This window comes from Ovis aries, chromosome 23 (genome assembly GCF_016772045.2).
Source record: "Ovis aries strain OAR_USU_Benz2616 breed Rambouillet chromosome 23, ARS-UI_Ramb_v3.0, whole genome shotgun sequence".
In the NCBI taxonomy this organism is placed as follows: Eukaryota; Metazoa; Chordata; class Mammalia; order Artiodactyla; family Bovidae; genus Ovis; species Ovis aries.
The window spans coordinates 46,927,262-46,943,398 of NC_056076.1; the positions used below are offsets into that span (position 1 = coordinate 46,927,262).

The following is a 16,137-nucleotide window of genomic DNA, read 5'->3' on the forward strand; positions in this document are numbered from 1 at the left end:
GGACTTTTCTCATGAAGTTCTTCTTATCTAGAAAGGGTCCTTCCCAAAAGTAGTGATTTTAAAGACGCCTTCATCCACTATTCCTGATTTCTCCCATCAATTAGCATTAGGTCCTAAAAATTTTGTTGCTATTTTTCAACACAGTTTATATGCTGATAAAAGGAGCCAACTCTCTGTGTTCAGTATTAGCTGTGGATTATCTATAATTAGCAGTGACAGATTACTGTGAACCTAAAGCTCTCTTTCCTCTTTGCTATAATATCCTTTTACGGCTCTTTTTGTTTAGCCACTGCCTGAGAAACCTTGCATTCTCTGCAATTATAATGCTTATCCATGAATATTCCTGAATGAGAAAACAAAAAATACTGTATCATTCATTTCCATACTTACTTATGGGAAAATTAGTAACATAAAAAAAGCAAAATGCCTTAGAATGTCTCGCTGCTTTACTTACAGGGCACATCAAGGACACGCGAAGGCTAGTGGTAGCGATCTCACTGTCAGGATCTGCAGTAAGTTTTTCTTTAACTTGAGGGGAAATCAACAATAAACACAATGTTTAAAAAACTGTGACTTATGAACAGGATTATAGAAATATACGCCATCTTATTTAAAATTTCCCAAATACTTCAAATAGATCAAGAAACTACAAAAACAAAATAAAATCTTAAGTATTAATGTATAGAAAACACAGCCACACTTCCACTATTAGGTTAAAGAATTAGAAACTCTAAATGACATGTTTAATCAAACTTTTAAGATTTCTTTTTAAAATTAAAATTGTGGGTAAGGAAGAGTTTTTAAAACAGCTGTTTCAGGCTTAAGAACAGTACAATTAGGGAAGGCAGCTGAACTCTGAGCTTCAATACTTTTTTATTTTTATTTTTTTAAAACACGTGCATGACTATTTTAATTAGGGAGTACATGTAATTTCCAAAAATTGTTAAATCTGTAAATAATTTTACAAATAAAATATTCTTATACTTTATAAAAAAAGGTAAAATATTTTTATACTTTCTTTGACTCCTGAAAACTACTATGGATGTAGGATTATCTGCCATCGTCTTCACCACATAATACATACAAGTTACTGTTGACACAAACTAATAAATACATAAACTGCCTTCAGATGCCTAATTCTCAACACCATGATAGGGAGAACCGGACTGGAACTGGAAAGAGTGGAACCTTCGTCAGGTAAGAAGAACTGTGGATGAATTTCCCTGGCTTCCAGTTCTAGATAGGAAGATCAACACTGTGCTGTGTGAGATGAGAAATGGCTTGAGTATAAGAAACAAAATACCATTTCAACAGCCCTACTTGGCTCCCTTTCCAACCCACAGATTCCCTCTCCTTTCTCATTCATTCACTGATGTGGGAGGTAATGGGGGTAAAATATTCTCTTTCACAGAAAAAAATGTCTTGTTCAATTAACGTCAGTTACTGAATTATTTACACCTTGGGTTACACATTTTTTCCTCTATTTATTATTATACAGCATGAAAGTATAAAAGTACAAAATAAAACATCTCAGAAGGCAAATATTATTTCTGATAGATATCAACATTTCTTTTGCAAAAAGACCTTTTACGTTAGAAGTTTTTTTAGTGTACAGTACACTACACACTGGAGGACTTGAAGACCTGCATTCCTATTCCCAACGCAGGCATCAAAACTGCCAACAACCACACATTTACCAAAATTAACTTCTTAAGAAAAGGCAAAATATCAATATTAATTGAGATTCAAACTTCATCCTCTTGGGAGCAGTTTCTAAGAGAAGGGTCTTTCAATTTATATAGCTCAATTCTTAAGAGTATTTTTAACTCATAATTCATTTTTGGTTTTTATTAATTATTCCCAAATTGTTTCTGTATTGATATATATGTGAAGCTTTTAAAATTTCCATTTAAAACCATATCATATGCTCAGTCTTACAAACAATACTTACTTAGTGCTCTGGAATGATCAGGGTTTCTAATACCTTTCATTTTTAATCTCTGTAATAACATGGCTGATGTGAGTTGTCGTACAAGATATACAGACATGGAGTAATTCTACAAAGAAAGATAATCTGTATTAAAGATGAGAGATAATAGTTATTTATATAAAACATTTGTCTAAGAAACTCTGGTTTCTAAAAATAACATGCAAAATAACTTATACAGCAAAGTCAGTGACTGGGAAGGGAACAAAATCAACTCAGTTACTTTAGGGAAGATGAATGCTTCACCCTATTAAAGGTATTTCTCAGTCACTTACCACTTTAAAACATCTATGTGAAAAATAAAATGCTCAGATCAATGGTTTTCCAACTGTGTTTCTAACTTAGCAAAACTGGTGCCTCAGGAGCCACCATGGTATAAATGAGAATACACCCTCCTATGAACACTTCCAACTAGAATTTTCTGTTTTTTATGTAATAGGGAAAATACATTCAATGAAAAATGAGTTCCACTATAGAAACAAAGTTCAAACACCTGTGGTCTAAATTAATACTTCTAATCCAGAGTTTCACAGTTCTAATTTTGGCAGACACCTGCTACATAACCTTAGGCAAATCATTCACATGAATCCCAAATCAGCGTTTTTTTTTTTTTTTTGAGAAAAAATTTGACAAATTAATTGCTATTTGCAAATGGACATTTTACTGGGAAGAGGCAGCTACTGTAGTATATAAGACACATGAAAAAATAATAAAAATAAAAAATACAATGTCAGAAAATAATAGCATCCAATTCCATACCCTCTTAGACTTGGAACAAAGGAACTTTCATGAGCTATCTATAAAGCAATGAAGAGATGATATATAATTTTACTTAAATACTTAAAACCCACCTCACCAATTCACTACACATATTCATTCAACTGATTCTACAATAAACAAAATACTTTTAATAGTTGCCAAACCAAATACTTTGAATATCATTTTTAACATCCTGCTACAGTCCTTTCAAATATCTGAATATCCAAAAGAGTATACAAATTTACTGATTACAAATGCAAGAAAAGAATATTGTTTCCATTAAGTGAAAGTTGCTCAGTCATGTCTGACTCTGTGACCCCACAGACTGTAGCCTGCCAGGTTCCTCTGTCCATGGAAATCTCCAAGTCAAAATATTGGAGTGGGTAGCCCTTCCCTTCTCCAGGGGATTTTCCCAAGCAAGGGATTGAACCCAGGTCTCCCACATTGCAGGCAGATTCTTTACCATCTGAGCCACCAGAGAAGCCCAAGAATACTGGAGTGGGTAGTTTATCCCTTCTCCAGAGGATCTTCCCAACCCAGGAATCAAGCCTAGGTCTGCTGAATTGAATGCAGATTCTTTACCAGCTGAGCTATCAGGGCAGCCATTATAAGGGGTTTAAAAAAAAAAAAAAAAACTGCTAAGCGTTCAATATCTGCAATCATTTACTCAAAAACAGAATCTATAAGGTCATAATCATTTCAAAAAGATATACTGCTTAAATTTCTCTCAAAAAACTTCATTATCTCACTAAACTTTAAAGCATTAGTACTTGCTCAGTTAACAATGTCTCTTATAGTTGTATATAACACTTATTCTCAAGATTTTACTTATTGTTTATAATAAGTAGGCCCCAGATAATTAAGCAATTTTGCCAAAATCAAACAATTTGCCAACTTGAGACTAAGCCAAGATTTCCTAAATCCTTACCCAGTGCTACATGACTGTACATTTAAGTTCACGCAAATAAAAAATATTAGGGATAAATAAGTTGTAAAAATTCAGAAATGAGAGCTCAAGAGAACAATCATTAGAGGCCCTAGTAATCACAGTTGTACAGTCCAAAGATTAATACAAAAATATTCATTATGTTCAGCTCGGCAATTACCTTGGTGATAAAACTAAATTAATTCTGGCTACAAACATGACTCAACTTCTTCATCCATAAGGAGAAATACTATAGTTTATTTCTATGAAACAGCAACATTAAAGCTGATGATCAGAAATTATTGAAACCTCTTCCATTTCTATTACTTCAGTTATATAAATAAACAGTTCTAAAATGGAAATCCCTGTTGTATTAACCAGTATTTCATAATTGACAAAAAGCTTTTTAAGACTTAAGAATCTGCAGAAAACCAAGTCCATCAATCTAAAAGTATGGAAACAAATACAAAACTAAGTAAACACTTTCTAGTAAATATAAATCTAAGTAAATATTATGAGATATTCATGTTATTTAAGTATCAGCTGTTCATATAAAGGCTGAAATAAATTATGTCTAATCACAACAGGAGTACATTTAACCATTTCCCCCAAAGCCTAATAAAGCTTTCTTTGTCCCTCTTCATAAATATGTTAACAGGAGCCCCAATCCCCACTTTTAAAAAATATCACCTAAAACACACACAAAAACATAACTGTGATTAACCATTAACTTAAGAAATACCGTTAGGGTGCTTATCTTCTTTGGAAGATAACAGAGATGACACTGAAGAAACCTGAAAGTTTTAACCTTTAAGAATCTCATCTCTCTACCCCGAATTGAAAATTATGACTTTTGGGGGTTATAAACAGAAAAGTGAATGAGATGAACTAGTAGCCTAAGAAAAAGCAAAGCAAATCGTACCACCTAGAGGAATCACGTTCATGCTCCCCAGAGAAAAGAATCTTTACCTTTCCAATTTCTGATGCCCAAGAAATGGAAATCTGGTTTGGCACAGCTGAGGATAACCTAACTAAAGATGTAATATTCAAAGGGCGTCCAGGGCGCTTCTGTTCAATTCCATTTTTAGGTGGTGGTGCATAGCCCTATAACCATAAAAAAGGAAAGCAATTTAAAAATCTGGGCAGAGGAGCAAACATTTTCTCCGAGACAAGTACAGTATCTTGCCTAATTTCAGTCACACTAAATTCTTTTCTTTTATCCTGGAAATCACACAGTCCTCACCCTAAGGTGAGGAAACCCAGAAGAGGAAAATAACCTTTTAAAAATGTTATAAAATATTTTACAAATCCAGAAAAATGTAACAACAAAAATTCCATGTTCCATTAAAATCAAAGGTGCTGAGATCTTGGCATATTGGCTATGATTTTTTTTTTCCTTTCTTTTAAACAATAAAGTTGAATCTCTTTATACTGATTCATTTTAGGAACTTGCATTCATTCAAATACCAGGAGTGACAAAGAGGGAAAACGAACTCTGAAAATTGAAAACAAAAACAAAAACAAAAAAAACCCCACCAGTACAAACTGGGGAATTTCAAAGGAATTATTAAAATCATGTGAGGGATAAAAATGTTCTCTTGACCTGCATACAGTTTTCTCAGGAGAAAGTGGTCCAGTATTCCCATCTCTTTAAGAATTTTCCACAGTTTGTTGTGATCCACACAGTCAAAGGTTTTTGTGTAGTCAACGAAGTAGATGTTTTCCTGGAATTCCCTTGCTTTCTCTATGATCCACCGAACACTGGGATTGACTGCTAGTTCCTCTGTCTTTTCTAAACCCAGTTTGTACATCTGGAAGCTCTCAGTTCACATACTGCTGAAGTCTAGCTTGAAAGATTTTGAGAATAATTTTTCCTAGCATGCAAAATGAGTACAACTGTCTAGTAGTCTGAGCATTCTTTGGCACTGCCCTTTTTAGGGACTGGAATGAAAACTGATCTTTTTTTGCGACCACTGCTGAGTTTTCCAAATTTGTTGACATACTGAGCGCAGCACTTGAACAGCATCATCTTTTAGCATTTGAAACAGCTCAGCTGGAATTCCCTCACCTCCACTAGCTTTCTTCGAAGTGAAGCTTCCTAAGGCCCACTTGACTTCACACTCCAGATGCCTAGCTCTGGATGAGCGACCACACCATTGTGGTTGTCCAGGTCATTAAGACATTTTTTGTATAGCTCTTCTGTGTATTCTTACCACCTCTTAATCTCTTCTGTCTTTATGAGGTCCTGACCACTTCTGCCCTTTATTGTGCCCATCACTGCACAAAACATTGCTACTCCATTTCTTCTAAGGGATTCTTGCCCACAGTAGTAGACATAATGGTCACCTGAACTAAATTTGCTCATTTCTGTCCATCTCAGTTCACTGAATCCTGAGATGCTGATGTTCACTCTTGCCATCTCCTGCTTGACCACTCTGATTTACCTTGATTCACAGACCTAACATTCCAGGTTCTTTGCAATTCTGTTCTTCACAGCATTGGGCTTTACTTTCACCACCAAACACATCCACAACTGGGTGTCGTTTCCACTTCAGCCCAGCTTCTTCATTCTCTCTTGAGCTATTAGTAACTCTCCTCTGCCCTTTCCCAGTAGCATATTGGACACCTAGACCTGGAGAGGGACTCATCTTCTGGTGTAGTTATCTTCTGCCTTTTTGTATTGTTCTTGTGGTAAGAACACTGAAGTGTTTATTTTGCCATTCCCTTCTCCAAAACTCTCCACTAAGAACTGTCCCTCTTGAGTGGCTCTGCCTGCTATGGCTCATAGCTACACTGAGTTACACAAGCCCCTTTGACACGACAAGGCTATGACCCATGAAGGGGACTCCACACATATACACCTTTATTTTTGCCCAAGCATTTTTTAAATGCAACTTCTAGACTTGTGACTTGACCCATACTTTTATATGCATCTTTAAAAGACCTCAGGAAAAAAGAACAGTATCATAACCTTACAAAATTAACCATGATTTTTAAAATCATCTAATATCTAGTTTATATTGCAACTTCTCAACTGCCTTGAAGATGACTTTTATTCTATTACTGAAACTTTCAAATGTATACAAAACTAGAGAAAAAAGTCTAAGCAAACTATCACCCAATTCAATAGGTTACTTATAAGTAGTCTTTGCCCATCTCAGAGTATTATATAAAGTATTCCAGACACATTATTTTATCCATACATAGTTTGACATATAAGATGTCCCTTTACAGTCTGAATCGGAATCCAAACTAGAGCCTCAGTGTGCTCAGCTGTTTGTAAAGTCTCCTTTATGCTCTATGAAAGAATAATTTCCATCCTCTCTCACCCCCTGCCCCAAAACTCCCACTCTGTTTCGGACGCCGTTGTTCTGTGGGGGACCCCAGGGCTCTTGATCTGAAGAATATTCTCATCTGGATTAGGCGGACTGCTTCCTCAGAGTTTGAAGATGTGATACTCCATGCTTTAAGCTAGTAATTAGTGGCACAGGCTTGACTAGATTCAGGTTCAAATTTTCAGAGACAAAACCTTCACAGAGAAGGCTACGTGCTTCCTACTGTGCCGCGTCATGGGGCACCGAGTGGCTGTCTGCCCCACTGTCAGTGGTCTCGAGGCTGATCAGTTCAGCTTGGGTCAGCCTGACCCCTCCTGTCTAGCTCTGACCTAGTGGTTTCAGTATCCATTGGTCACGGTTACCTAGATCCATTATTTGATTCTTGGATTACAAAAAAAAAAAAGGTTTTTTAAATCCATTCTTCCTTTTGCTTGTATTAAACCTTTCCATAAACAATTTGACCACATCAACATTTGGTTACTCCAAAATCAATGATTCTATCAATTTTTAGAGCAATGAGTTGATGCAACCTCCAATGGTTTATTTGTCTACTTCAATATTATATTTTAGACACCAATATTATCCCATCTTAGGCCAAGGGAATCTCGTCACACTGGAGCATGTGTGTGTGTTTTAACAAAAGAAAATACTGATTGTACTTTACGCCAGATTTACTGAGAGGTAGACCATCAGCGTAACTAATATATGCAGGAAAAAAATTATGTATCAGGAGAAATAAATCCACAAACTCAGAAAGAGAATACATTAAGATAATGGCACTGGTACTGACAGGTCTCCCACTGCAATGAGAGGAAACACTTGGGAGATTTCTGCCAGCTGCACTGTAACACACATCCTCTCTATTCTTTTGGAATCTCTACAAGAAATATTCCCCCCCACACACACACCCCTAACCTCACAGCTCCACAGGTTTACATCCATTTCTCAAAACCTGTCTAAAAGGAAAAATAATGCAGCCTTTCAAAACTCTCCAGGCAAAGACGGTCTTTTTTTTTCCCCTCTCTCCTGCCCTTAAAAACACGTAACTTTCTCATGAGGTGGTCAGTCTGTACAACGGCAGCATCTGGGTCAAAGATGGTGGTATGAGGACATTCCTGAAGGCTTGTGTCTGTCCTCACTACACATGTCATTCTACAAGCCCTGCTGTGAGCTGCTTACTGTCATCCCTATTCTCAAGAGGCTGGAAAAACAATGGATTAAAGTATCTTTTAAAAGCCATCATCTTGATCTGGGTAAAAACAGCATATAAACTGCTTTCATCACTATTTGACCCTTATTATCCAGGGATACCTGGAACACCATTTTCTATTCAGTCCACTCTCTGTTCACGCAGCAGAGTATCCAACCACTGGATCCATGCTGACTGCATACTGCAGTTAAGGTCATACAGACTGAGACCTGTTCCAGGACACAAATTCAAATTTAATCAGAGCCCAGATGGGAAATCCCATGACTGTCAAAGCTTATTCCTCCAAGATCTGTTGTGCAATAAATCAGGGTCATGGGCAAGGACCACAAGTCAAACTTCTCTGTGGCTTGTTGATGCTTCTTATGACTGGAACAAAGTCCCTGAAGATCTCCATGGTGATAAAGAGCTCAGTTCTTCTCCTAAGGTGGCAGTATACTTACATGATTCTCATAAACATGCGAGTCAACGCCCATATTACCTTATCCCAATCAATATCCCAATATTGGGAGATATTACAATATCCCAATAGTGGATCAAGGGGAGGTCTTAGCAGTTCTACATCAGTTCCATGTACATTTATATCAGCTGTCCCACAGGAATTCACAAGGCTAAAGATGAAGAACCTCTTTGGGAAAGACTGGCATCTGATCTTTGGGACGGCCCTACTAGGGTCAGGCAAGCTCCCGCTTGCCCCTACCACCTCTATTGCCTTCTCTTTCTGAAATCTGTTTTGATATCCTTTGTCCTATGCTCCATTTCCTCATCTCTCTCACAAGTGCCCCTGGAGCCACTGCAGGACCCTGGCTCCAGAGGTGAGTGTGGAACTCATCACAGAGTAGTCAGTGTGTTCACCAACAGCCCTAGTGTAAGTATCCAAGGGTGAGTTAGTGCTTCTGGAGAGAAACCAGCAGTGACTGAGCAACAATGTCCCAGAGAACGTGCTCAACTACCTGAGTTTTTCTCTCTTCCCAGTCCTGAAAGAGTGACAAATTCACAGCTATCCACAGTGGTACTGCAGACCTTAAAGATGGAATATTATACCACAGCCTGGCACAGGCTGGTCCACTTGGAAACTTTTGTGGAACATGTGTGTACACATCTGTAACCATCATATTTTCTGCAGCAACACCGGAGTTTAAGTACAGCCTCACATATTTCAGAGACACAACTCCCCAAAACTAGCACAATCATTTAATACTGGACAGATCATCCAGGTGGGTCTATAGACACCAAGAAGATTATCACAGTCAGATATTTCTTTAAGGAGAGTGAGAGAGTAAAACAGCAATAAAAGTTAAAGGTCAAAAGAAACCTTAGCCCATCCAACACAAAGATAATTGGATATGAAAAGCCACGGAAACTGTGCTATCATTCCAAAATCCTGGGTTTCCTCTGCTGCACATCTGGGACCCAGTGGCATCCTTTAGTTCCAAGTGAGGCTGCTTCTTCCCCTGGTTTAGATCTTTATATGATTCATCCAGATGAAAGACAGCTCCTGAGATCTCCTGTTGCTTACAGCCAGAAACCCAAGAGGCAAAATGTGTCCCCTTAGGTTTTGAACACGCATAAGACCATGTACGCATTCCTTCCCAACAGTATCTACTCGGCCTCTGAAATTTCCCCTTTAATCCCCACATGATTTCAGCCTTATAGACATCTTTCAAAAAGAGTCAGGCAGCGGTACAGTACTGTTCAAGCCCTATAAAATACATGAAACAGGCTATTTCTCAGGTCTTTAAATCCACAGGCTATATATGACAGAAATGAGACTCCGGATAACCAATAAGTCAGATCTTCGAGTACAGGGGTTGGCCCTGGCCATGGGCCATTGTCACTCCGGGGTTCAACTACAACCACTTGGCCCTGGTAGAGCTGAGATTTCTAGACTTTGTTGTCTGGTTTGTTCAGCTGCTCACAGCTGTTGCTCATATACTTATTTCAGAGCCAAATCTTGCACTCAGCAGGAATGCTAAACAGCCACCTCATCTCCATGTCAAATGGTCTCTGCTTTGCTGAATATGGGAGCTTAGCATCATGGTAGAATCACTGTTCTCACAGCACTTCTTCAGTTAAGATACATAACCATTCTGAAAAACAGGCCATGCTCCACTACTATTGAGATTACAGCTTTACTGCCACACAGCTGTAGCAAATTAGCAGTTTAGTTCAAACCTCAGTGAAGCCAGATACATACTCCTGTTCAACAATTTTTATTTTAAGATTTGACATCTATCAGGTCAGAAACAGGCTATACAGACAGAGACAGAGAGAGACACGGGCTATACAGAGAGAGAGAGAATGTGTGTGTGTCTCTCCCTCTCTCTCAACAGGCTGTCAATCAAACACCACTGCATCTCTCAAGGGTGTGCACCATCAAGGCTCAAGCTTGGAATCCTCAATCACCATGTCCAGTTGTTCTCAGCAGCCTCTAACTTTCACTATCTCATCCAAGGCCAAGGCCCAGCTCATTCAGACATCCACTACAACATGCTGCCCTAATGCCCTTCCCTACAGTTCCTGCCCTACTACTATGCCTTTTAATATCATCTTAAGAATCTCTCAGAGCTTCCTTACTTCCTGGAACAAGATGCTTCAAGCTCATCTTTTCCATCTCCCACAGACCTGGAATCTGCCACTTCCCCAAGAAGCCATGAATCTCTCTAATGGAAAACAGTATTTAATGCTGGGACTGTTCACTGGCACTAAGTAGTCACGATTTTTAAGCCTTGTTAGTAATTATAATAAACTCACAAGCAAAAGCCTGGTGAATAAAAAGCAACTTACAGGCAAAGGAAATAGCTTCCCATTCACTTTTATACAGAGACTATTGGGATAGTTATCTTCTTGAGGGCAACTTGTCTCTGCGAGGCAAAGTCTGCATTAAAGAAAAAAAAAACTTAAATATTGTACTCAAATTTACACTTTACAAATTCAGGACTATATGCATATAGTTAACAAACATAAAATTAAAGTAACAGAAAAACTGCAAACTCACCTCAGCTGAACTTGTACTGTATAATCTCTCCTACCACCTGGCAAAAAATCCCTGTTGAAAAGAGAAAAACAAATGGATTAGGAAAACACAACTAGAATTCACAGAAATATGCTCAACAGAGAAAAGGCATTATTGCTATTTTTATTTGTAGTGCTTAAAAAATAAACATTAGCCTAACCAATAGAAGGTTTAATCAAAACACTGTAGTGATAGTCCTCATATGCTTAACATTTAGTCTTGTCTTTACAGCAATTTTAAAGTATTTTCAATTCATAGGAACTTTCACAATACATTTTTATTTTAACAGACAACAGATTTGGTTAACAGGAAAGGAGCATATTAGGTTGTAAGACTCTGATGAATTAACTTGCTCACAGTGGTTTTGAAACCTTTGCTGAGTATTCCAGTCACTTGCAAACATAAAGGCCCACTTACCAGGTATCCTTATTGGCTCTGAAGCACAGTCGGAGCATTAACAGTCTTTACAACTACTCAGGGGATTCTAATACAAGATCTAGGATCAATAACTGGTGTCCAGAGTCTCAGAACCTCTATGCCACAGCAACTTCCTAACTATGCACCCAATTAAGGACACAGAATCTCTCAGGATTTCTAGATGAGAACCTAACAGAATCCCATATGAAATATCTCTGACAGTGAAACTCCTAAACTCTCGTCAGTCAAACTGGAGTCCACAATGAAGCCACACAGTAGCTACTTGGGAGCTTCCTAGTTAGAAATGCAGAGCCTCAGGCCCCACCTCAGGCCTACAGAATCAGAATCTGAATTCTAACAAGGTTCCCAAAGTGATATGCATTCGCTTTACAGTTTAAGAAATCTTGCCCTCAGCCACTGTCATAAATCTTGGACTGTGTCAAAGAGAAGATCATGAGAGCTGAGTCCTGTCTGGAGAGTACACACAGCCCTCAACCCTGCTCCCACAGGGCTGGCCTTCTAACTGCTTCCAATTCTCTATGTTCGCTGGAAGGCAATAAAGCACGGTAATCACCAGCTTGAGTTCTACAGTTCCAAACCAAAGGACCTTGGGCAAACGACTTAACCTTTCTGTGCTTACATCTGTTAAAGATGGAAAATGACTGCACCTACTTCATGAAGCTGTGGTGACAAACGTGTTAATACATGTGAAGTGCCTCGATATAAGTGCTCAGTACGCATGAGCAGCTGGTTGCTATTACTGTTAACTATGTTTCTCCTGCCAGTAGTAATCCACATTTCTCAAATGTCTATTCACAATATCCTAGACAACACTGACCTCTTGTGAGTAACTCGTATCATTCTGCTCATCAAAATCAAAAAACACTGCAAAGTCTGGGTGCTGGAGCATCAAAGATAAATAAAACATGATATTTGCTTTCAAAAGTCTCATATGCTGTAGGTAGCAAATATATACAACTAAAATAATATGGTATTATAGTATACTATGTAAAATAAGTATTACAGAAAAGAGGGAAATTCTATTTTGTCTTGAAGTGAACCAAGTGAAGTGGCTCAGTCGTGTCCGACTCTTTGCGACCCCATGGACTGTAGTCCACCAGGCTCCTCCGTCCGTGGGATTCTCCAGGCAAGAATAGTGGAGTGGGTTGCCATTTCCTTCTCGAGGGAATCTCCCCGACCCAGGGATCGAACCCAGGTCTCCCACATTGCAGACAGACGCTTCAACCTCTGAGCCACCAGGGAAGCCTGGTCTTGAAAGTTCAAGGCAATTTCCACAATTAGTCTGAACAAATTGGAATAGCGTTTGGACAGCAGTGGTTCTATTTACACTTAAGAGAGACATATTTCCATCAGAAACAGTGGCTTCACTAGTGGGGTGATACTCAACAAAAGGAAAGCATGGCCAATGCTTCCTAGGTTGGGAACACAATGTTTAAAAGACTAACCTAGAAAGATAGATGGGAGAACACTCATAAAGGTTTGGATAGTTCACTGAGGATTGATGCTTCATTCTACTAAGGAAAATTAATATCAACTGGGAAATACAATGTGTTATGTATCTTCATAAACATGACAAGTAATGACTAAGCATCTTCTGACATTTTCTGCCAGTAACTGCTCTAGGAACTTTCACTTGTTGAACTTGTTCATTAGATATAAAGGTGTTTCCTAGACGCCACACACTATATAACAGGCCTTGAGAATATAACAATGATTAAGAGATGTTGGTTTCATTCAGAAGTTTGTAAATTCAAGCAGTCAAATAAATGTTTACTAGAAAATAAGTTCATGAGAGTGGTACAGTCAGAGACAAAAGATATATTTGGGGAAACGTGGAAAGGCATCACAGAAGAGGTCAGACTTGAACTGGCCCTTAAAACATGATTCAGGTTTGCCAAACAGAAGAAGGAAGAAAAAAGAATGAAAAGAAATGAGGACAGTTTGAGAGACCTCTAGGACATCAAATGCACTAATAATTCACAGAGGCCCCCAGAAGGAGAAGAGAGAAAGGGCCTGGGAACATATTTGAAGACATAACAGCTGAATGTTTTCCTAACATGGAAAAGGAAGCAAAAATAAACAAATGGGACCTCATCAAATGTAAAGACTTTTGCACAGCAAAGGAAACCATCTACAGAACAAAAAGACAATCCATGGAATCGTAGAAAAGATTTGCAGATACTGTATCTGATAAGGGATCAACAGCCAACATATATAAACAGCTCATACAACATCAAGAAAATAAACCACCCCATTAACAGAAGCGAACAGCCATTTTCCCAAAACAGAAATGAAGTGACCATCAGGCACATGAAAAGATGCTCAACATTGTTAATCATCAGAGAAATGCAAACCAACACTACAATGAGTTATCACCGCACATGGGTCAGAATGGCCACAATCAAAGAGTACACAAATAATATATGCTGGAGAGGGTATGGAGGAAAAGGAACCCTCCTACACTGTCGGTGGGAATGCAAACTGGTGCAACCACTATGGAGAACAATATGGAAGTTCGGTAAAAAAATTAGAGTTACCACCTGATCCAGCAATTCCATCTCAAGTATATATCCAGAAGAGACAAAAGCTGTAATTCAAAAAAATACATGCACCCCAATATTCACAGCATCATTTACAACTAAGACATGGAAATAAGCTAAGTGTCCATTAACAGATGAATGGATAAAAAATACGCACATACAATAGAATATAAGTCACAAATAAGAATAAAATAATGCCATTTACAGCAACACTGGGTGGACCAAGTAAAGAAACATTTACTTCTAAGTTAAGTAAATTAGAAAAAGATAAATATTATATATCACTTATATGTGGAATCTAAAAAGTAATATAAATGAACCTGTTTACAAAACAGAAAACACAGACTTAGGGAAAGAAAAACTGATGGTTACCAAAAGGGAAAGGGAGCTAAGAGAAAGGACAAATCAGGAGTATGGGATTAAATATACCACCATATATATAAAACAGATAAACAACAAAGATTTAAAGTACAGCACAAGGAACTATATCTGGTATCTTGTAACACCCTACAATGGAAAAGAATCTGAAAAACATATCTATGTATCTGAATCACTTTGCTGCACACTTGAAACACAACACCATAAATCAACTATACTTCAATTTAAAAAATTAAAAACGAAGACGAGCAGAGTAGGTGTGGCAGAGAGCTGTCAAACAATGGAGTGCGGACTTCAGATGGCATCACTGAGGGCTTCCCTGCGGGCTCAGATGGTAAAGAATCTGCCTGCAATGCAGGAGACCGGTTTGACTGCTAGAACGGGAAGATTCCCTGGAGAAAGGAATGGCTACCCAACTCCAGTACTCTTGCCTGGAGAATTCCACAGAAAGAAGAGCCTGGCGGGCTACAGTCCATGGGGTCACAAAGAGTCAGACACGACTGAGCGACTAACACACTTTTTTACACAGGGTTTTTAAGCACAAAGAAGACAAGACTGAATGGGCTTCAGAAAGATCAGTTGGTCAGCTGGGAGAGTTGAGATCATTACACTTGTATAGGCAGAAAATGAATGCTTCAAAGTTATTTAAACATAAATATCACAGAATATGACATTTAGGGATAAAAACTGATAGGACTAAATGACTGACTGGTTACAAAGAGGCAAGATAAGGAGCAGGGAGCACCAAGCATGGTGCCCAGGTTTTAGAATGGTGCAGCTGGACAGATGGTGATGCTACGCACCAAGATAAACAGTGGTAGAGCCGGTTATGGCATTCAGCCACCAGTCACTGAGTGAGACAGTGATTGTTTCTTCAACTTTACATGCTGAGTAAATTAAGATTCAATAGGCTTTAGTAACCTACCCAGGGGTATACAGACATAAGTGGTTAAGCCAGAATTCACATTTCAATCAGTATGAACTCTAAAGACCATGCTAGCTTCCTAAGAGTAGAGCTGATTCAACTTTTAAATCCTGAAAGAGACACAAAAGAAGGATGAACAGAGTAGCAAACTGAAAGGATGTGGCAGATGAAACGTGGGATAATATAGAGAGGCCTCTGCTCAGGCAGATGTCACACCATTAATGGGGTAGGCAACAGGAGGAAACATATACTAAGCAAAAATCTCTTTGAAGCCAGCTAATTTGAGAAAAGAAAAAAGCACATTCATGGATACTATCCCAGAGCAGTGAGGAGAGAATCACACCTTGATCTGGGGAACATGTGAGAGCTGGCAGTATGCGAAACGGAGACAGCATGACTGCAGAGGCAGTGGTGCCCAACGGGAGGAGTAGTACTACCGCCAGAAACAGAGCGGAAGTCACGGATCAGTCTTCACAAGATGTAACAGAAAAAAACCCAAACCTGAATGTGTTCAAGCCTCTGGTTTAGACCTTATCACCATTATAAGCAAAGGGTTCGGATGGAGGCACCGCAGTTTTCAAATTTGCTGCAAACTGGAAACGCCTGGGGAGCTTTAAAAACTACTGC

At 38.5% G+C, this 16,137-nt stretch overlaps 1 protein-coding gene across 17 annotated transcripts in view; it reads right to left on the minus strand.

The window, feature by feature from the left end:
• Positions 1–16,137, minus strand: part of PIAS2 (protein inhibitor of activated STAT 2) — a 99,125-nt gene that overhangs the window by 40,848 nt on the left and 42,140 nt on the right. For all 17 annotated transcript variants that reach the window (XM_015103712.4, XM_015103710.4, XM_015103709.4 and 14 more), the window contains 5 exons: positions 11,212–11,262; positions 11,001–11,091; positions 4,641–4,775; positions 1,952–2,057; positions 455–528 (listed from right to left, as the gene is read on the minus strand). In XM_015103712.4, coding sequence (XP_014959198.3) covers positions 455–528; positions 1,952–2,057; positions 4,641–4,775; positions 11,001–11,091; positions 11,212–11,262 — 457 coding nt within the window. The remainder of the gene's footprint in view (positions 1–454; positions 529–1,951; positions 2,058–4,640; positions 4,776–11,000; positions 11,092–11,211; positions 11,263–16,137) is intronic.